Genomic DNA, 23,475 nt, shown 5'->3' on the forward strand with positions numbered 1-23,475 from the left:
CAATTAATTGTTAATACCAGTTACCATTTCAGTGCCTGCACGGCAGCTAAGCCCAGTACTAGCCCCACCCATGCCATCATCTCTAACTCTATAGTGACCCCTCGTGAAAGACGTGCCGTGCCACAATCCGATCCTGCCTTACACCTGAGGAATGTGAGGCTCAGAGGTCAGACTTGCCCAAGGTCACATAAGTGAGTGAGAGAACGGGGGCCCAGGCAGCCTGCCTCGAGACTGTCCACTTGGTTTTGCTCCTGCCCTGCTAGTAACTGAGATTGTTCAGTCCTCATCACAGGCAGGGAAAGCTGCTTCCTGAGCATGGGGTCGACTGGGGGAGCCTGGTTTGGCTCCCCAACCAGAAAGCAAAAATATGCAAAGGCCAGCCTCTCACTGGGCCCACGTTAGCAGGGCTGGGCACTGTCTCTCGTTGCCACCTCCATCAGTAGCGTGGCCAGATGAACTAGTGGACACCCAGTTAAATTTTTTTTTAATATATTTCTTAAAATATTTATTTATTTATTTGGCTGCCCTGGGTCTTAGTTGTGGCATGCGGGATCTACGTTACCGCGTGTGAGATCTTCGTTGCGGCATGTAGGATCTTTTTCTTTTTTTAGTTGTGGTATGCGGGATCTAGTTCCCTGACCAGGGATAGAACCCGGGACCGCTGCATTGGGAGCATGGAGTCTTAACCACTGGACCACAAGGGAAGTCCCAACACCCAGTTAAAGTTGAATCCCAGGCAGACAACAGATAATTTTGCAGTATAAATAAGTCTACACCAAATACTGCATGGGATATACTTATACTGATTCATTGCTTATCTAAGTATTAATCGGGCATCCTGTATTTTTATTGGCTAAAACCGACAACTCTACCCAAAACCTCTGCTCGTGATGCCAGTTCTGAGTTAATGCTGCTCCCCCACCCCACCCCCCCAGAAGGTGGCACAGTGGGAAGTGGAAAGTCCTGGTCACCCTGGGGCCAATTAGGTCACAGCAAGGCTTCTACGGCCGCCAAGACACCCTGCAGTCCTCGCACCTTCACTCAAGCAGCCTGAAGCAGCTCAGCTCTAAGGTGGAGGCTGGAGCCTTTGAGTTATCAGCTGGGCAGGAAGGAGTAAGGAGCCTGGGGAATAGCATGGAAGTGTCTGGTACCCTTCCCGAATTCCAGGGCAGCTGAGTGCTTTCTGAGAAAGGCTCTCCCCCAGGGCATCCTCAATCCTGAACTTTCCCTTAATAATAATAACAGCCTTGGCAAAAGCATCCATTTGCTTGTTAATTATATCCTCCATTTATCCTATTGTACCAAGTTCAAGGCACTGTGCTAGGCTCCGGGGATACGGCGGTTAAACGAGAGGTCTAAACTCTACCTCCTGGAGCTGATGTTCTAGAGCAGAACTGCATCACAGGTGAACAAACCATCACACCGAAAACCGCCCATGGAGGAGAGGGACAGAGTGCTCTCACTGGAGCCTCGTACCTCCCTGTGAGCTCAGTGGTATGGTGAAGGGGGTGGCATTATGAGCCCACTTTACACATGATGAAACTGAGGCTCAGAAAGGTAAAGCAGCTTGGCCAAGACCTCACAGCAGGTGAGTGGCAGAGCTGGCACTTCAATCCTGACCTGCCACCTGCCAGCCCTGAGTTCTCTGCATTTTATCTTCTTCCCCATTTTTAACTCTCTTGGGGAATCATGTCAGGCATGTGCTAGGAAATCACACTTTAATATCAAAACACAGGGGAAAAAAACAGAAAAGACCCTGTCGGAGCTCCCTTGGTGCTTTAAAAACAGGAAAATAGTCCAAGGGCCACTTCTGCAAAGGGTCCAACTTCCAAGCTTGAGCTCAAAGTGTCTGCTTGGCTGCAGGAAGCCCTTCTTCCCCTGGCACCTTAACATTCTGGCTGCCCAAAGGCGCTGGTAGGGCAGGGCTGCCTAACTCGAGGTGGGTGCTTTCCTCTGAGGATGAGGTCACCAGGATCCTGTGCTTGGCCACAGTGCTGTAACAAGCAGTCCTGCCCTCAGACACCGAGCATGTGTGGGTGTGTGCACACATGTGAGGCTCCAGAGCCCTGCTCCATGGGCTGACACCCTGTGCTCAGGTGGGAGAGGGAAGAATGATAAGAGAGCAGGGATGCCCAGCCTTGCCAGCTGGATGGCCTGAGCTGATCCAGATGCCACCAGCATCTGCTCTCATTTTGGGCTCAGAGCCTCAGTTTTCCTTATTATTAAAATGAGAATAGTAATAGTACTCCATACAGTTGTTGGGAGGATTAAATCAGAGAATCTATGAAAACCATTTAGCACAAGGTCTGGTCATAGAAAGTGCACAAGTGTTCGCCATATGACCATGATGAGGACATGACCCTATTCCTAAGGAGCTCGTGGTTTATTCTATTCATTTGTGTGTTCATTCATTTTTCAACCAAGATTTTTCAGCCTCTACCTCATGCAAAACACTGAAACCCTGGGCAGTGGTCAGCAGGAGGCAGGTCACCATGCGAAATGCCTTTTAAAAAGTTAGTTCCATTCAAGTCCCAGCCTACCACTCTCCTGCTTTGATTCCTCAAGCAGGTGCATGGTCTGTCTGTACTCTGCTTCCTCACCTGTAAAATGCTCCCCAGTAAAATCAGGAAGTGCAACGTGCAGTGGTGTGCTGGCAAATGCTTAACAACTGGCTCTCTGGGGAGATCTAAATGCCTGGTTTGTAGCACTTGCCAATTTCCGTGGTGTAAATGCTCTCACCATGGCCACTGTGACTTTCTGTTGGACTGAGTAGTAAGTGAGAGAGGGAAAAAGAGGGTTGAAGAATGCCACCAAGGTCACTCCTCAATTTCACTGTCACACCTTCACCCTTGTCATTACCAATAACATCACCTTCAAATCACTCATTCAATCAACAGATGTTTCCGAGCACCTATTATCTGCCTGCCCTGTTCTAGGCGCTGGGATACAAAGATAGCAAGTAGGCATGCGTGGGGTGGTGGTCATGGGGACACAAATTATCACACAGCATAAGAACTCTTGGTGAATCTAGACATGCACAAGGTGCTTTAATGAGTATCATTAGCCATCATTTAGTAGAATGGTATAGCCTCACAAACTCCAGGCTGAAAGCATAGTAGCTAAGGGGTGTTTCAAACTAAGAATCCTCTTTTCATTTCCTCAACAAATAAAATAAAAAAGAAATCCTAGGCAAGGGTGGAGAATAAAAGGGAAGGTAACAATAGATAATTGTTGAAAGGGAATAGCAGACATTCTGGGAACAAGGACCACTGGTGAGGCGAGAGGAGAGGAGGGTTCCAGAGGCCACTGGAGGGAGGGGTGGAGGCCAAGGCTTAGCTGCTCTATGCCCCCTTCACCCCAACATCCCCTCCCCAAGCCCATTCGGGCTCCTGAGACCTTGCAAGTAAAACTGAGAGCGAGGAAGTACACTCAACCCTGACCTGGTTATGAACGATCTTTCTTGGGGTCATATTCAATGTTCTCCTTTTGAAATATCAAACCTAGGGTTCCAGTACATTGTTAATAATTTAAAAATTCATCTGTTTATGAATCTCAAATAGCTGCCTTACAGTTATTCTAGCTATGTAATGGAAAATAAAGAGCCAAGACTTCATACACAGGTGAGTAAAACTGGAAACCCCTCAACTGTATGTACTATATTGCTGACTTCTAAAGTAAGGTGAGTTTCAGGCCCCATGATGCCCAATAAAGGTTGTCCTGATTGGACTGGGTTGGGAACAATGACATATGCTAATTGAAAATATACTATGTGTTAAGCACCAGGGATACAAAAAAGAATAAGACATAGACCTTGTTCTTGCAGAAGAGACAGCCACCTAAAGCTAATACAGTGTCATGTGTGCTGCAGTGACACAATGGAATGTATTTTAAGTTATCAAAGGAGGTAGTTATTAGCACTGTTGGCAGGGTAGGTGTGTCAGGGAGGAATTCAGAGAAGTGACACTTGAGCAGGCTTTTAAGGATGAATGGGGATTGGCCCAGTGAACAAGATAGGGAAGGGTATTCCAGGTAGCAGGGAACAGAATGTGCTAAGGCAGAGGTGTGTTTGAAACTACAAATCATTGCTATTCCTGCGGAATAAGCAGCAAAGCAGGAAGTGGAGTTGGAGGCAGAACTAGAGGGAGGGCAGACCTGCTTATGACTCTGACTTTGAACCTGAGGGCAATGATGCACCACCAAATGGTTATAAAAGGGGATACATGGTGGGGCGTGGGAGCAAACTGATCAGATTTGTATTTTCAGAAAGATGATACTTTGGTGGTAACATGAAAGGTAACCAGGAGGTGAGGTCAAGGCTAGAGGCCTGAGACCAGTGAAACTGCTGGAAAATTCTAGGCAAGTAGGGCTGAAGAAAACTGAGCTTGAAATGCTTTTGTTTTATTTCTCCTTTCCCCTGTGGTTCTCAAGGCTGACTGATCTCCCGTCATCCCAGAGGACAGCACCAGCTTTAGTTCAGACCTACTACTGAGCCAGACCTTATTGGGGGGTGATCCTGGTCCAAAGCTTCCCAACATCCTTGATGTAGCCAGGCTCACCTCTGGGGCAACCCCAAAAGCTGGTGGGATCTTAAAATGCTCGGCCATGAGTCCTTCTTCCCAGCAAAGGTGGCTTTGGGACCCTCTGTGTCTCCTCAGAAGATGAAAAGTCCTCCCCTCCCCACCTCATGCCCCTTCTCCCGTTCACTGGCCAGGTATCAGATCATCCTTGGGGGGCCCAGGCTGGTTCAGAGAGTATGCAAGCTGGCCTGTCAGGAAGCAAGAGTGGGAGGTTCCTGCAACTCTCTCACCCACGAGGAAACCTGATTCTGCAGCAGGGTCCTGGACCTGGAAAGGGATGACAGAGAGAAGGAACTGGGGCTGACAAGGAAGAAAAGGGAGCCACATTGTTCCTGGTGGATTCAATCTCAGTCCAGATGGTGGATCTTCTCCCCGCTCATTACCATCTCAAAGGAGGAAGAAAGGGGCTGTGTGAGCTGGCTTCTCCCCCTTCAACAACTTCCTCCTCTCAGGAAACAGTCTGCACAGTGAAGGAGGGGCTGGGCAGAGGGCTGACCCCAGGCAGCGAGGCTCTGCCAAAGCCACCCAGGGAAAGTGGGGCTGGCCCGCCACCTCCTGGCCACTCGTGCTATCAGGGGGACAGGCATCCTTCGGGAACTCTGCAGGGGAGGATTGGGGTTTAAGGCAGCCAGCATCAATTTGGGAAGCTGGGAATGTATTTGGAAAGGCTTGCAAGTTCTTAAAGGATCTAGGATGGAGTTCTATAGGAGAAGCTGTTACGTGCGGGTAGGAAGTCTCTGTCACAAACATCCAACGAGTGCAGAGCCAACTTCCAGGTGACATAATGAGTCTCAGTTTCTCACCTTTCCACTTTTTTAACCACTGAGAGGCAAGAAAAGGACTGCTGTTCTCAAGACTTAATTAACCTGTGGGCATATGAAGCGTGACTGAAACAGACTGGGAGAAATTCCTCTGGCCAAAAACTGTGTCCCCCACCAGGGTGCACAGCCTAAAATTCACACATTGGTCTTGCCTGTGGATTAGAGAGATTGAAGACCAAAGTCAAAATTTAAATGTTACTTGGCTGAGGCTATTCATGGCATTTCAGTCCCATTCACTGTGCGCCTACACTATACTACACACCATATGGGCACTGTGGGGGACAGAGATTAATTAATAAGACCCAACTTTATCATCTGAGAGCTAGCAGGGAAGAGTGATCATTAGAAAACCTTAGTACAACAAGGCTAAATCCTAATCCACTCTGTCTAATAGTGGGCATAAAGAAATTAAATAGGCATGCCTACAGGAGCTGCTGTCAAGATGATTAATATTGCACAGAAGGTAACAATAGTCTGCAATAATAATATACACTTAAATAGCACTTACTGTCTACTAGACACATCCTAAACACTTCTATAGTAACTCAGATTTTAACCGCACTTACATATATTAACTCTACAGGTAGGTACTATTTTATTCCCATTTAGATGCAGTAACGTTCAAAGGTCATATAGCTATTATGGGGTAGAGATTTGAATCCAGACAGCTCTGAAGTCTGAGTTCTTAACCACTGCACCATGCTGCCATTTATTAGGTCAGCCTCCACACAGGAAGCAACTTTTTTGACAAATACCCCCCATCACCATACCCTGTTATCCCTGACTGAACCAGGGATAACACAGTCGGCAGAGAACACTCAAAATCAAGGTCAAATTGGGTTAAAGAGAAACCGAGGACTGCAAAGGCCATGTATGCATTTTGATTACCAGGCAGATAGGCAGCAGGATTGCACAGGCAAGAGTGCATGGAAGCAACACCTCTGCAGAAATCAACCCCTTGGCTCAGAACCTAAATATGATGCTTTACACAAGAGCATAAGCAGAGATGAACAAGGCTTCATCTAAGACCCTTCAAGCAAGCAGCACCACTGAAGACGATTCAGGCTGGGTCAGAACAGAGGCCAGGCACATGACTACCCTGGTTAAGATGAAGTGATTTCCTCACAGGAAAATAACGGCTAATGTCTGAACCTGCTGGACATGCTTAAATGTTAACTGTATTGAATACGTTACAAACTATAAGTATCCCCCACTCCAAAGTATAGGCTCAACCATTCCCAACCTGAGTTAACTTCTCAAGGAATGAATGTGAGTGCACACATCCATGATAGAATAACAGAGCACCTGGCATGCTCAGGGAACTAAATACATTAATTTATTCATTTAATACATATTTACTGGATGCCTACTTTGTGGCAGCTTTTGGAGATGCGTGCAGAAAACCTTGCCCTCCAGCTCCCATGGCCATCCATGGGTCCACTGTCAGAATTGCCCTGGATGGTGTGCTTCCTTGTCTCCACATTTGGGTTTACTTCCTGGACTACAAATTCTATGTCTCCAACTGGAATGATAATATTTATCATATCTTTCTACCAAAAATTTGGAGTAGAGACCTCTTTTCCACCTGCAGTTCCATGTGTGCAGGGCCTGTTCATTACTTACCTGAGTACCTAAGACTGTTATTTGCACTCAGTCAGTGCTCAGTAACTACCTGTAGAACTACTGCTGCAATAACCTTGACACATGTGTCCAGTCTCTGCCCCCCAGGATGCTTACCAGCTATGGGGGCGGGGCATACCTGGGAAGAGACTGGAAGGGTTGTCATTTCTGCCTACCTTTGCTGTTAAGAGGACAGGTTCTGGAACAAGACTGCCAGTACATGAAAGAGTAGGGATGCAAACTCACGCACTCTGTTCCCAAGGGTTTCAGATAAGGACTGTGGGCCTCTGTTGGTTTCTTTTACCCTCATAGCAACCCCATTCAATGAGAGAGCATGGCTGAAGCCGAACGGGGTCAAGCAACTTGCCAGAGTTACTGCAGATTTTAAGTTTTCCATTTTTAGAAAAGTAATACAGTGCATATACCATATATTATATAACACTTCCAGTGGGTTCTGGGCAGTACCCCATAGCAAATGTATTATGATGTTTGCAGCAAATCATATGAACAAGCACAGTGAGTGGCACAATGAAGAAGACTATTACAGTCTAACTTTCCTTCAGATCAGGTTTTGTTGCCAAATGGGTTATAAACTATTTTCTAGGTTTCAGAGCTTTTTGGATTTTGGATTTGCAGGTGAGAGATTTCAGACCTTAAATACAAAGCCCTTTGGACAGAGTGTGGCACAAAGTAGCTGCCATAGTGCTTGGCATTAGTGGCCTTCCCTCCTGCCAGTCTCTGATGCCACAGAGCCTCTCACAGCTCTTCCCCTCTCTCTTCCCCACGAGTGAGATAAGCCCCATCTCCGTTCCTGCCCCTGGGGAGGGGGCACCTGCAGAGTCCCACTTACCAGTCTGTGTGGGCATCATCGATCACCAACAGGATCCTGGGCCTTTGAACAACAGGCGTGGAGGGACCTGGAGGCTCCATCAGCCCCAAGGGGGCCTGAGAGGTCTGCTTCACGGCACTGGAGAAGGAGCTAAAAAGGCTGGATCCTGGAGAGGAGAAGGAGGCTGCCAGGGGCTGGGGGTGCCTCCTCTCCATGGCTGGGGATGCAGGGGAGCTGGTGGAGCTGTCTGGGCGCTGCAGGTCTGTCATGTAGCCGTTCGGCAGGTTGGCCACAAAGCTGCTGTCCGAGAGGCGTCGCCGGAGGAAATTCATGGCTGTGAATGATGAGATGGCTTGTTCCTACTCAGACTGTCTGGGTGAGGCCCAGAACACAGGCTGCCAGGGAGAGGGAGTGGTAGGGTCTCGGGCAGAAGAGCCAGGGGAGTCCCACGCAAGTCGGCTGCTGCTGTCTTTTTTTACCTGTGCAAACGGGCCAACAAACACATTAGTGGAAATGACCTCAGCCCCTTAAGGGCAAACAGATGATGCCCCTTCCTGCCCTGCTGCTGGGGGCAGTGCAAAGTGGGACATCTTTTTGGCAAGGCATTTGGCGACATCTAATTAGACCATACCCTTTTAACCTACAATCTCCATTTTCTGGAATTCTATCCCAAGAATGAAATCCGAATTACAGAAAAAGCCTCTTGTACAAACGTATTTATCACAGCATCATTTACACTAGCAAAATACTGGCAAGTATCTCAACGTTTGACCACAAGATAATGAACATGTAAACTGCAGCACAGTCATTCAGCAGAACCTTTTGTGGCTATTAAAAAGAGGTATTTAAAAAGGGATTTTAGTAACATAGAAAAAATTTTATGTTGTAATTTAAAAGATCATGATACAAGATTATAGGTACAGAATGACTACAACCACATAAAAGTTGAAATAATAAAACTTTGGAAAGAAAAAGACATCAGAATGTTAACAGTGACTATATTTGGGTAATGCGACTACAGGGTTTTTTGTTTTTTCTTTTTCTTTCCACTCACCTATGTTTTCCAGATTTTCTAGAATATTTATAGCTGCGAACTGAATTGTGTCCTTCAAATGCATATGCTGAAGCCCTCATCAGCAATGTGCTGGTATTTGGAGAGGTAATAGGGTTAGATGAGGCCGTGAGGGTGGTGCTCTCATGACGGCATTAACGTCCTCATAAAAAGAGACACCAGAGAGCTTGCTCTGTCTCTACCCACCATGTGAGGACACAGGGGGAACGCAACAGTCTACAAGCCAGCAAGAGTGCTCTCGCCAGACGCCAGCCATGCTGGTGCCCTGATCTCAGACTTCCAGCCTCCAGAGCTGTGAGACAATAAATTTCTGTTGTTTAAGCCAGTCTGTGGTGTTCTGTTATGGCAGCCCCAGCAGATTAATAAACAAATGCATTCCTTTTCTGAACAGAATACAGTAAGTTTTAAAAAACCAAACTGTTCATGTGAGATCAATATATCTCATTGAGAAAAATGATTGTTTATATCATGCAATTCGACCCCACCTATATTTTTTGTTAAAATTATATTTTTGTTGAGGTAAAATTTACTTAGAGTGAGATGCATAGTCCATAAGTGTACAATTCTTGGAGTTTTAATAAATGTATACACTGGTAGAAGATTTAGTATACTCCAATCACCTCAGGAAATTCTCCTGTGTCCCCTTCTGGTCAATCCACACGTCCTCATAGGCAAACGCTCTGCTGATGTCTGTCATCGTATATTAATTTTAGCTATTCCTGAACTTTATATAAATGTGATTGTGTATTATTCTTTTATGAACAGCTTCTTCCCCTCAACATAATGGTTTCAAGACTCAGCTATGTTGTACATATCAAGAGTCATTCTGTTTTTTATCACTGAGTAGTGTTCCGCTGGATGAATAAACCACAAATTGTTACTACATTCTCTTGTTGATGGATGTTTGTAATGTTTCCAGTTTGGGAGGTATTCTGAATAGAACTGCTCTTAGGATGTTTTATTTAAGTAGTTTTGTGGAGAGAGAGGGGGGGAGAGGGAGGGGCGAGGAGAGAGAGAGACAGAGAGAGACAGAGAGAAAGGTTGATTGAGAGATTCACTTTTTCTTTGGGAAAATACCTAGAAGTTAATTTGTTAGGTCATAGGGCAGGCACATGTTTAATTTTTTAAGAAACTGTCCAAAAGCTTCCCATAGCGGTTGTGCTATTTTGCACCTTTCATCTGAGAGTTCTAGTTGCTCCAAATCCTTACCAACCTTTGGCTGTTGTCCATCTTTTTAATCTTAGCCGTTTTAGGGGGTGTAAAATAGGATCTCACGGTGTTTTTAACTTATTTTCTCTGACACCTAATGAGGATAAGCAAGTATCATGGGTTTACTGGCCATCGATGTATCTTCTTTGGTGAAGTGTCTGTTCGAGTCTCTGTCCCATCTTGAAAAATGGGTTGTTTACATTTTTAATTTATTTTTAGGAGTTCTTTACACATTCTGGATATAAGTATTTTGTCAGATATGTATATTGTGAACATTTTCTCTCAGTCTTTGGCTTACCATTTCATTTCCTTCATGAGTATAAGTCTGGCAGAATAAAATAACTCTTACAAAAAAGTGAATTGTTACTCGAGATAAAAACATCACAATGGAAAAAAAAATTATACCATAGGATGAGACCACACTTCCATATTTTGGTTATTAGGAGTATTTTATCTATACATACAAAAAATATGTATATATGTGCATATGTATACACATTTATATGTACATATATGACATCTATTACCTCTATCTGCAGATCTTTTTATAAACAGAAATTTAAAATTTTTATGAAGTCCAGTTTACCAAGTTTTTCTTTTGCACTTAGTCCTTTCTGTGTCTGCTTTTAAAAATCTTTGCGAACCTCATGATCACGATGATATTGTCTTATAATTTCTTATAGAAGCTTTATAGTTTTAGCTTTTCTGTTTAGGTCCACAGTCCATTAAAACTTGATTTTTGAGTGTGAGGAGAGGTTCATTTATCCAGTTTTCCAGCACCATTTATGAAAATATTTTTCCCAAATGAATTATTATGGTGGCTTTGTTGGCACCAGTTGACTACATGTTATCTATTTCTGGACTTTTTATTATGCTCCATTGATCTGTTATCCTTACACTGTCTTGGTAACTGTGGCTTTATAGGCAGTCTTTAAATCAGGTAAAGTGAGTCCTCCAACCTATATTTGCTTTCACAAGATTGTTTTGAGTATTCTAGGTCCTACTTTTATGTACATTTTAAAGTCAAGTTGTACAAAAACATCTGTTGGGATATTGTTTGGGATTATGTAGAATCTAGCTCAGTTTGGGTAGAACTGACATCTCAACACTATTGAATTTTCCACCTCATGAACATGTTAGAGCGTTCTACGTATTAAATCTTCTTTAGTTTCTTTCAGAAATGTTTTGTGATTTTCAATATAGAGGTATTGCACCCATTTTTTAAAGCTGATTCCTAACAATTTCTTTTGGGCTTTTTTGGATGGTATTATAAATACTCTCTTTTCTAAGTTTTATTATCCATTTGTTTGCTGCCAACATCATATATTTGCCAATTATTATCAGTATAGTGACCTGACAAATTCAATTACTGTCTTTCATGATTATTTACAGATTCTTAAGATTTCCATTTAAACAATCATGCCATCTACAAATAGAGACATGTTTACTCCCCCATTCCAACATTTTACTTCTCTTATTACAGTTGCTAGTCCCTCCACTACTGAATACAAATAATGAAAGCAGACAACTTATCTTGTTCCCCATTTTAGGGGGAAAATGTTCAATATCTCACGTTAACACAATGTTATTAGCTATGGGTTTTTCATAAATGCATTTTATCAGATTGGGACAGTTCCCTTGTAGTCTTAGTTGGCTGAGAGTTTTTATCATGAATGGATGTTGAATTTGCCAAGTGATTTTATAAATCAATTGAGAGGATTATGTTTTTAAAAATCATTTATTTGCTTAATGTGGTAAATTACATTAATTGATCTTCAAATGTTAAATCTAACTTGCATTCCTAGGATAAATCCCACTTAGTCATAGTGAATTACCTTTTTAATGTAATGCTGGATTCAATCTGAGAATATTTTATTGAGGATTTTTTATGTCCATGTTCATGAGAAATACTGGTCTCTGATTTTCTTTTTTGTCAATGTCTTTGCCAGGTTTTGGTATCAGAATAATATTGACCTCACAAAATATACTGAGAAGTGTTCCCACCTTTTCTATTTTCTGAAAGAGTTTGTGTAATATTGGGTTTTTTTCCTTAAATTATTGGCAGAATTCAACAGTGAAACCATCTGGGGCTGATTTTTTTCTATGTTGGAAAGTTTTTAATAATTATCTCAACCTCTTTTATAAATGTATTCATATTCTCTGTTTCTTGTTATTTCAATATTGGCAATATGCGATTTCAAGCAATTTGTCCATTTCATCTTAGTTGTGAAATTTATTGGCATAAAGTTGTTCGTAATATTTCTTTACTAACCTTTCATTTTCTGCAGAGTCTGTGGTAATTTCCCCTGACATTCCTGATACTAGTAATTTGTTTTTTCTCTCTTTTTGATTAATCTGTGTTACGCATTTAAAAATTTTATTTATCTTTTAAAGAAACCACTTGCAGCTTTTTCTATTTTCTCTATTATTTGTTTTCTATTTCACCTGTATCTGCTTTTTATTACTTCCTCTCTTCTTACTTTGGGTTTAAGGCTTTTTTCTATATTCTTAAGATGGAAATGTAAATCATTAATTTTAAACCTTTCTTCTTTTCTAATATAAGCATTTAAAGCAATGCATTTCCCTCTATGCACTACTTTAGCTGAATGCAGAAATTTGACATGTTGTATTTACACTGTCATTCAACTCAAATTATTCTTATTTCTTTCTAATTCTTTTTGACCTATGTGTTATTTAAACATATCTTTAATTTCCAAACTCCAGTGCTCTTTCAGATATTTTATTGTTATTGCTTTTAACATAATTCTGTTATGATTATTGAACATAGTCTATAATGTTTTAATCCTTCAACATCTTTGACATCCACTGAGATTAATTTTATGGCTCAACATGGTCTATCTTGATGAATGTTTCATTTGCACTTGAAAAGAACATGTATTTTGCAGTTGCTGGGTACAATGCTCTATAACATCAATTAGATCGTTGTTAAGTCAAGTTCCCCAGGACGCTGACTCTGCCGGGATGATTTGGAAGCAGAAAGTTTATTGGAGAGTGTCTCCATGATTAACAGCTGTGTGCAAGCGTGAAAAGCACACATGGGCTGAAGGAGGGGTTGAACTGGAAAACAGTTTTCACAGAGGCCTCAGCTGATCTTACTGGGAGCATGGATTTGGGGCATCTCTTCAGATTTCCTCATTTTCCAGCCACTCTATTAGCCTGTACTCTGCTACTTGTCAAAGCAATAAAACTGCAGCTTTCTGCTTTTTGCTTTCAAGGGAAGAGCCACATCAATGTGAATCTCACTTGGCGGGTGCCGCTCCCTTCTTTCAAGGGTTAAATCCCCTCCAGATTCCACCTACTTTCTGTTTCTCTCCAGGAACCTCAAATAGATTCTTTTAAATACTTTACCCAAAGCTTATAGTTATCATCTATGAAAGGGTTACTCCAACACAAGCTACCGAGCTATTATTGGATCTGAACCTCTTCCATCTTTCAAATACTGGATAGAAAAGTTAACAAACTGTTAAAGGGACCTTAGAGATTATTTAACAATCCCTTCTTTAGGAACTCTGGTCGACTTTACACTGGTGGGAATTCCCCGCCTTCAGAAGAATCACCTCATTATCTTTTGACCAACTCCGAGGTTCATCAAAGGCTCCTCCTATAATTTCTCCCACTGCAGGCCCCAGGGGAGCTTAGTCTGGTAAGGGAAGCAGATAATGGAGAAATACTCACGGACTGGGGCAATACACAGAGCACTTCAACAGAGTTAATACACTTCAATAGAGTTAATCTCTGTTGTAGAGATTAACATGGGGGGAGGGTCAGGGAAGGCCTCTCTGAGGAGGTGACCTTTAAGCTGAGACATGAGGGTGAGGAGAAAGGGAAGAACACACACAGAGGCCCTGAGGTAGGAAAGAGCTAGGCACATCTGATGAACAGAAGGAAGGCCAGCTCAATCAGAAAATAAGAGGGAGATTTTTTTCTTTTGTAAGAAAATGTTTAGCAAAGTAGAGAGAGGCCAGATCATGAAAGGCCAACCTGAAAATAATTCTGATTTTATTCCAAGTGTGAAAAGTAAGCCATTGGATGGTTATAAGCAAGAGAGAGACGTCATCTGGTCTGCCTGGCCACTGTGCGGAAAACAGACTGTAGAGCAAGTGCGTGGAAGCAGCCAGACAAGTTAGGAGGCTGTTACAATCACTTGGGTCCTTGCGTATAAAAAAAGGGAGTTGGATTATGTGATTTCTAGGGTGTCTTCCTGTCCTGTGAGCCACTGACTTCCTGTGCCACTAGATATCTCTTCAATGACAAACTTAATTTGATGGTGGGACAAGGTGAGGGTAAGGGGGAGTCTGGAAGGAAGGCAGTGGGAACAGAAAGGCAGGAAGACCCTGGGATAGAATCCTTCCGGGATAGAATCCAGCAGGCCAGTTGAGTGCTCAGCCCCATGCTGCCCCACCAACAGCCGCTAGAGGGCAGGAGTGACCACACCAGACAGAACAAACATTTCACAAAGCAGCAACTTTGCAGGCATACTTTTTGGAGGCTGTGGCGGGAAAGAAGACTTTACTGTGAAGAATTAAATAAAGGTTGGAGACTTCTCACTTGTCAATGGAGCCACACAACTGAAGTAAGGTGTAAATCATAGGGATGCAGGTTTTGCATCTAAACATAAACAACTCCATAGAGTGAGAGCCGCCCCACAGTGGCACCAGCTACTTCGGGAGAAGATGAGCAACTGATCGTGAACTGGACAGGAGAGTGGACATCTCTGCTCAGGTGTCTCACAGACACCCAGACTCACTTCTTTCCTCATCCTCTGATGAATTTTATACCTGGGCCCCCCTCTTCCTCCCGGAAGTGCCACTATCCATCCATTCACTGTGGCCAGAGACTCGAGTCTCATAGTTCACTCCTTCTTAGCCCTCAGCGGTTTCAGCCACTCAGGCACCGGGCGCTGTCAACTTTGTCTCCCGGAACATCCTTAATATCGTCCTCACCCCTCCCTCACTCCTACCATAGTCTTGGTTCACAGGCTGCTAAGTTAAAAAATGGACCAAAGACCTTAACAGAGACCTCACCAAAGATATACAGATGGCAAGTAAGCACACGAAAAGATGCTCCATGTCATCTGTCAGTGGGGAAATGCAAATTAAAACAACAAGGGGAGACCATCACATACTTCGCAGAATGGCCCAAATCTGGAACCCTGGCAACACCAAAGCCTGGCGAGGATGTGGAGCAACGGGAACGCTCATTCATCGCCAGTGAGAATGCATGATACACCCACTTCGGAAGAAAGCTTGGTGATCTCTTATACAACTTAACATACTCTTTCCATACTACCCAGCAATCATGTTCCTTGGTATCTACCCGAAGGAGCTGAAAACTGACGTCCACACAAAAAAACCTGCACCAGGATGTTTACAATAGAATGTCTATTCAGAACTGCCAAGACTTAGAAGAAATCAAAATGTCCTTCAGAAGTGAAGGGATAAACTGTGGTACATCCAGGAAACTGAATATTATTTAGTACTAAAAAGAAACTGTGTCACTGGCAAAACCCGTTAATTCCAGGGAAGTAAAAATAGATTCTGTGTAATAAAATAAAATCTAACCTTTTTTTCTCCTTTGTGTTTAGTCTAGTTTCACTCGCTCACAGGAAACTGCCTGCAGAAGCCTGATACTCAGCACTTCAGACCAGAGTTCCCACTGCAAACTGGCTGCGCCGACACTTCAGCTTGGTGGGCCGTGCGCAGAAGCGCTGCACACAGCGCCTCACTTCAAGATGGCGGCGGCGGGCCCCGTGCAGAAGCGCTGCGCACGGCGGCGCCTCACTTCAAGATGGCGGCGGCGGGCCCCGTGCAGGAGCGCTGCTCACGGCGCCTCACTTCAAGATGGCGGCAGCGGGCCCCGTGCAGGAGCGCTGCGCACGGCGCCTCACTTCAAGATGGCGTCGGCGGGCCCCGTGCAGGAGCGCTGCGCACGGCGCCTCACTTCAAGATGGCGGCGGCGGGCCGTGCGCAGGAGCGCCACGCCCCACACTGTGATCGGCAGCACAGGGAGCAGCATAGCTGTGCCTGACCAGCAAGAACTCTGCCCCCTCCCTGCTGACAAGAACCCTATGAAGTGGGGGCGGGGGGGGGGTTTGTTTTGTTCTGTTGGCCGCTCCGCAAGGTTTGCGGAATCTTAATTCCCCACGAGGGACTGAACCCGGGCCCTCTGCAGTGGAAGCACAGAGTCCTAACCCCTGGACCGCCAGGGAGTTCCCTGGGAGGCGTGGATTCCAGAGAGTGAGCTTGCACCTTTCCATCCTTTGATCAAAGGATAAAGCTTTCCTTTGCTTCTAAACCAAACTTGGTCCCGCTCTGTTTGCTCGAACAGCACTGAGCAAACAGAACCAACTCGGGAGAATGGTAACAAAACGAGCTGTCAAAACCATAAAAAGACATGGAGGAACCTTGAATGCATGTGACTAAGTGAAAGGAGCCAGTCTGCAAAGGCTGTGGTACTATGTGTGTATGTGATTCCAACTGCTCTAGAAAAGGCAAAATGACGGAGACGGCAAAATGGTCAGTGGCTGCTGGGGATTGTAGCGGGGCGGGGGTGTTTGCAGTGATGGGGAGGATGGAGAGGCAGAGCACAGAGGATCTTCAGAGCAGTGAAATTACTCTGTATGATACCATCATGATGGCTACATGTCCTTAATACATTTGTCCAAGCCCACAGAATGTACAACACAAGAGTGAACTCATGTACAGTATGGACCTTGGGCGATTACAACGTGTCGAGTTAGATTAATCAATTTTAACAAATGTACCACTTTGGTGGGGATGTTGATAATGGGGGAGCCTGTGCATGTGTTTATGGGTTTTCTCTGCACCTCAAGTTGTTGTGAACCTTACACTCAAAACACAATGCCTTATTGAAAAGAAAAAAAGGGATTCTTTAAGTGCAAGGCCCCTACCAAACCCAGGCTAAGGATGACCATGGCTTTAGCACTCTGGTGCTGGACACAGCTGGATAGAGCCAGTAAGCCTGAAGCTTAAGCTCACGGACTCTGGAACCCGACTGCCTGCGTCTAATCCCAGCTCTGCGACCGTACTACCTACACAGCCTGTGGTAAGTTTCCTAACTTCCCTGGGCCTCGGTTTGCTCATCTGTAATATGGAGATAGTACCTATGTCATAGGGTTCTTGTGAGAATTAAGTGACTTAATATATGTAAAGTATCTGGAACAGCTCCAGCACACGATGAGCAGTATGCATTAGCTGTTGTGATCACACTGACTGCTTTTTAGACAGTGTGCTTCCCATTGCCAGAAGGTCTGGCAGCGTGGTCAGCTTTAGTTTGCGAGGCAGTGTGGCAGGGACTTAAGTATTCATATGAGAACAGGCTTTGGATGGATCTGATTTTGAGACCCGGTCTGCCTCTTACGGCTGGGTAACATCTTGGCCACAGGCTCTTGATCTGCAAAGCGGGGATGCTAATCTCTGCCCTCCCTAATCCACAGGTCTTTGAGCAGAACAAAATAAAATGCACTAAATTGCTTTTTTCAAAATGCTTACTTTTTTAAGTTAACGTAGGGTAAAACTGACTTTTCTGGTGTACACATAGAACCACCACCACAACCAGGGTAGAGAACAGTTCCTTCACTCCACGCGAAATAGCTTCTTAATCTTTAAAGTGCTCTGCAAATGTTGATAGCATGGTGTTTCACGGGCTAACACCTGGCTCTCCTACAGTGGGACACCAGATAAGGAATATTCAAGGCCTGACACATTTCTTAGAACATTAAAGGAAAAGACAAATTCCAATGTCTGAACTTCCTGATCATCAGCTGCCTTTGCACTGGCTGTTCCTTCACCTGCAACATTCTTTCTGCACATATCTGCATGGCTCACCCCTCATCTCCTTCAGATCTTTGGTCAAATGTCACCTTCTCAGTGAGGCCTCCCATGACCCCCTAATGTTAAACCATCCGTCACTTTGGATCTCTCTTACTCTGCTCCATTTATTCTTTTTTCCCCAGCATGCATCACCTTCTATAAACTATACAATTGACTTACTTGTTTTTCTTATTGTTGGTTCTCTGCTCCCTCTGATAGAATGTAAGCCCCCCTAGAACAGAGATCTGTCTGATTTGTTCATTAATGTATCCCTAGCGCTTAGGAAAGTGCCTAGCACATAACAGGGGCTCAATACATATTTGTTGAGTGAACCTGCTTAAGACAACAGGAATAAAATTAAACTATCTTTACCTTTTGTTTGCAAAGACTAAATGTGTAATTGTATAAGAGAAAGCATCCATCCCAGTGGATGCCTATAAGCCTAAGCTGGACCACAGCTGGAATAATGGGAGGGCATATCTGATTTCATTTTTTAGTGACTTCCTTCCCCATGAAAAGACACCAAGACTCATAAGTTTTCTCTCTCCATCTTTGACTCAATGAGTGATGAAAGATCTTCTTTTTCCTCGCCTACTAGGAACCAGCGTTTGGGCAATTAACAACTGCTAAAACCCTTTCTGCCTGGGCAAAAAGTTTAAAAATTCATGGAGACAACATGGGCTGAGCTTCATCGATATATTGATGAGCACAGGCAGTGCGGGTAAGCCTTCGAACCCAGAGAGAGTGTGCCACTCAAGTTGCAGAGCTAAGAGATGCTTAACTTCCTGAAAAAAGGTCAAACACGCATCTCCTGAGGGAGCAGCTCCATTTCCACATAAAAGATCTTCCGGGCCTTTCATCCTCCTAGCTATGTTCCAGCCACAGCTACATGAAAGTGTGTGCCGTCTTTGATGAGTTCAAATCCACTCACACAGGCCTTGATCTCCTGTGAGTGGCAACACTCTGGTTCCCACAGGTGGGACACTCTAGGTCCCCAGCCAAGAATTTGGGCTTCGGAGGTAGGATTTGCAGGTGAGTGAGCTTTTGCATCAGCAACTCCCTCCCCTTGTTGGAGAACACCAGCGTGTCAGGAAATTTCATGGGAGAGGGTTTCCTCAAGGTCAAGAGAGGTGAGATTTTTTCCATGTATTAGAAACTCCCCTCCCCAACCTGAAATATATCCAAATAGAGAAATGCCAAAAGAGGGTCACAAAAAATATTCATGCACATGAATATTTACATTTAGCAAATTAAAGCTTTTAACCTAAAATTATAAAGCAACTATAACTGTGTTATCCACAAAATAATCACAGGATATTTACTTACAAACAGAATTTATAGAACTCTCCAAGCAGCCCCAGGTGGGACAGAAGTTTGGCGTTATCTGACAATCACACCGGCTTGTCTCGGATTTATCAAGACCTTCCTCTGAAGGTCATTGTCAAACATGTAACCCAAGGCCCTTGATAACCTGTAGTCTGGAGCTAAATGGCCATCTTGGGTCCCTCTCATTGCTGCCCATGATGTGCCTTCAAAATAAATTAAGGTGATTTCTAGTGACATTAACTTACTGTAAAATAAAATAAAATACAAACCACATGTGGTTTGGGGGATATATTTCACAATATTATTTCTAGGCCTTTTCATCCTAAGCTGGAGCTGGAGAGGTGCCCACCTTGGTGATCATCTGGAACGCTGGCCCCTCTGGGCAGGATCCTGTCCTGAGGGTGAACTGCTCTGCCCCCCTCCCCCCTTTGTATTCCCACCTATCACGCTCAAGCCCGAAGACACCATTTCACTCACAGGCCTCCCTAGTCTTCTTCCTCTTCTGCTGCTTCTCCACTGCTCCGTGGATTCTGCCTCTTTAACTGCCTCTGGAATCCAATCCCTCTGGAATCCATCTCTCTCTTCCCCTCACTGCCGGGCCACCCTCAGCTATCCCAGGTCAAGTGCTATATACCCTGCAGGCCTGCTTCCCCCTCCAGCCCCTTCCCCACACTGCAGCCAGCTGACCTCTCGAGCACTTCAACTGGACATGATCACGTCACTTCCTGCAGCAAACTTTCCCGCACTTGCCCATGGCCTATACCACAAGGTCCTTCACAAGTCCTCTCACCTCCAGCTCGGAACAGGCCACTCTTGCCCCAGTCCGGCCTCATCTCCCTTCTTTGGCTAAATCTCACTCATCCGTTGACTCAGTCTTCCCTGAGCTTCCGCTCTACTTATGCCGAACATGGGGCTCCCTGAACCTGTGGGCCCACTCTCAAGGGCAGCTCTCACACATGCAGCGACCTCTGCTTGGCTCAGCCTTGTTCTCCTTCACTGCACGGTTAATCTAAGGTGCCCCCTCCTTCAGAACGCATCGCCTGCGTCACTCACTCAGGCTAACCTTCCTCACCACCCCAGCATGCTGCAGGCCGGGTAAGGGGGTGTTTCTTCCCCTCACAGGCTGATGGCTCTGTCGACTTAAAGTCTCAAACTCTATGTACCCTTATCTCCTGGGACGCTTTCTAACAATAGAAATTCCCAGGCCTCACCCTCAACAGCTCTGGAAAAGTGGCCCAGAATCTGCATTGAACAAGCTCTCCAAATGACCCAAATGATTTGCTGCAGTTGGTCTACCACATTTTGGGAAACACTTCTCCAGACCAGAGTCTCTAAAGATGAGAAGTGCATCCCCTGGGGATTTCCAAGAGGATACATTGGAGTGCAGGGCAAGAAAATTGTTTGAAATTTTCTTTCAAAATTTTCAGTCTCATCCCTAAATTTCTTTTTTGTGTGTACTCTTTATGAACACAATTATTAGCAAAGTAGTCATGATTTATAAATAAATATGCCTATGTTGGGGTGGGCAATTTTGTAGTTTCAATAATCAGCCACAATTCTTCACCCCTCCCAGGATCTACACAGGTTGCCAAGTGACTCAGCAGTTCCTTCCACTAGCAGCTGACTCCCCTGCCCCCTGACCTTGGGCCCAGCTATCAGACTAGTTTTGGCTGATGGAATGAGGGCAGAGCTGACAGTGTAGCAGTTCTGAGCCTGACCTAGTAGGTATCATGATGTGTTTCTACTTGCCCTCTTGCATCTCTGCCATTGCCATGAGAAAATGTTCCATGGGCATGTTCTGTGGGCTGGCCCACGGATCTAAGGAGAGACACGTGGAGAAGACCTGGACTCAAGCTGCATCCCAGAGCCACCCAGACGAGCCTCGCCTACATTAGTCAACTCCCAGTCAACCCGAAGACACGTGAGCAAGACAATGTTTATCATCTATGCCATCTGGAGGCTGTGGTTGTTTATTATAGTAGTGGCTCCTGATACAGCGATAATTGGTTTAGATTTTAGGCTCACTGAGGACAGGGTCTGTATTTCAGCTCTGCATCCATTGCAACTTGTAGGCAGTCAGTAAATAACAGAAGAATGAATGAATGAATGAATGGATAGAATCTCTATTTCCTGAGAAAATCCTCATCAATACTCTCTGTGGCCCTGTTTGAAAAGATTTATGATGAACTCACTTTTCCAAAATCAACTACAAAGGCTGGGGCTCTTAGGGCTCCCCAGGGCACCTTTTCTGCCAGTCAGACACAGAGCTTGGTGTCCAAGGGTACTCCAGGCTCTTGTATGATCCTGAGATCAAAATACTGACCCTATTAACCGTAAAATTAAACCTCTGAGTGGTCCAAGGGCTGACCTTGGCCTGCTTCTGTTCTTTTCTTTGACCAATTGGGCTCTTCATTTCACCAGCCCCCACTAATCCAACAAGACCCTAGCATCTAATCTCTGCTTTAAATTCATGACTGCCTGTTGCCTGTGGGAGTCACAACTTCCCATCTCCTAGGACAGCATCTGAGACTCCTAGAACTATGGCTGCCAGGCCCTTCTACTTGTTTGGAAACCTAAGCCCTAGCCACTTCCAGGATCAGGGCTGAGAATGCTCTGCTCCCTCCTTCCCTGCCAAAGAAAACCCAGAAAATCTCTGTGCCCTGATTTTATTGAGAAAACCTGGCTGTTGTATACACTGAGAATAATTAGTATCCAAGGAAACATCTGAGTCTCTGTACACATCAGTGCGAGTCCGACTGCGGAACGGCTTACAGATTTCCTTGTGCCGATCACAGGTCCTTCCTTATCAGTGCCAGGCCTAGAAGTCAGCTGTGCAATGCTAATTTCCACCAACTTCCCCAATGCCCAAGTCCCTAGAGAGGGATCTGCCCAAAGGTCCTCTTGCCCACATTTCACTCTGTAGCAACAGACCAGAAAACAGAACATTTGGATTCTCTCTAAATGAAGTCAGGAAATTCTGAGGTTTGGGTATGCCACTAGGATGCAGAGTGTGGCTGGGAGTAGGGGAATGCAGTGGAGGTCCCCTGATGGTGGGCAACTAGGATCTGGAACCTTCCCCCAGCAGAGCTCCCCGTGCCTCATCCTGCATGTGGGGCTGCTCAGAAAATGCAAGTGGGGCAACATCAACTCCATCATTTTGTTTTTAATCCCATTTTCATCTTTGCTTTCTTTTCTTCCCTCTTCCCTCCATCAATTCTTCCTTCCCTTCCTTCTTTTCCTCCTTCCTGATTCTTTATCTTCCATCCCTCCACTTTTTCAGGAACTAATTTGGAATTTGAAAAAGAGTTGGGAGTTAACACTATTTCTTATTCAATACGGAACTTCCTTCTATAGTGTTTCCAATGTAAAATTAATTGCTATCATTCATTGAACACCTATGAAGTGCCAAACACTCTGCTAGGAGATACAGATATCTCCTCTATATCTATATCTATAGAGAGATATATAATATCTTTACCTATATTCTAGTTCAGATACTAATCAAAATCCATCATGGAGGTATTTTTGTTTCCTTTAAAAAAACAAAATGAAAACCTCAGGGGGTTAAGTTACTTTTCCAAGACCAAACAGTAGGTCAGTAGCAGAAGCAGAATTCATTTCCACAGACTGCAGTGCCTGAAATTCTGAAGTGGAATCTTAAGAGGTTCTAGTGCAACTACCTTATTTTATGAATAAAGAGATAAGAGCCTAGCAAAGAGAAGTCAGTTTCATTTAACTCTGATTCATTTAGTCATAACAACTTTATGAGATATAAACCAGTATTAACATCATCTCTGTTTTAAAGATGTGGAAACTGAGGCACAGGGAGATGAAGTGACTTGCCCAAGGCCTTATGTCTGGTTAAATGGTGGAGTTGGGATTCAAACCTAGGCAGTCTGGGTCTCCCGGGGTCCAGTTTTAGCTACCCTATGCTGCCTTCCTACGATGAAGACTGGATAAGAAAGAGACAGGGACAGAGCACAGGGGGAACCCAACTGTGACACCCAGGAGCCTACCCTGTCCCCTCCAGTTTCATCGTTAACAGGGACTGTAGGTGGAAACCAAATTCCACGTGAGTGGAGGGAACAGAGAGTGGAATGGCCTCGAGAGTTCCTTGTGCTGATCATAGCTCCATTCTTGTCAGCACTGGGCCCAGAAGTCATGTGTG

At 44.6% G+C, this 23,475-nt stretch overlaps 1 protein-coding gene across 1 annotated transcript in view; it reads right to left on the minus strand.

The window, feature by feature from the left end:
* The window catches only part of SYN3 (synapsin III), a 445,749-nt gene that overhangs the window by 401,229 nt on the left and 21,045 nt on the right, over nucleotides 1–23,475 (minus strand). Inside the window, exon 2 of the mRNA XM_068560009.1 lies at nucleotides 7,869–8,326. Within this exon, the coding sequence (XP_068416110.1) occupies nucleotides 7,869–8,179 (311 nt within the window). The 5' untranslated portion in view covers nucleotides 8,180–8,326. The remainder of the gene's footprint in view (nucleotides 1–7,868; nucleotides 8,327–23,475) is intronic.

The sequence above is a fragment of the Eschrichtius robustus genome, chromosome 13, assembly GCF_028021215.1.
Source record: "Eschrichtius robustus isolate mEscRob2 chromosome 13, mEscRob2.pri, whole genome shotgun sequence".
In the NCBI taxonomy this organism is placed as follows: domain Eukaryota; kingdom Metazoa; phylum Chordata; class Mammalia; order Artiodactyla; family Eschrichtiidae; genus Eschrichtius; species Eschrichtius robustus.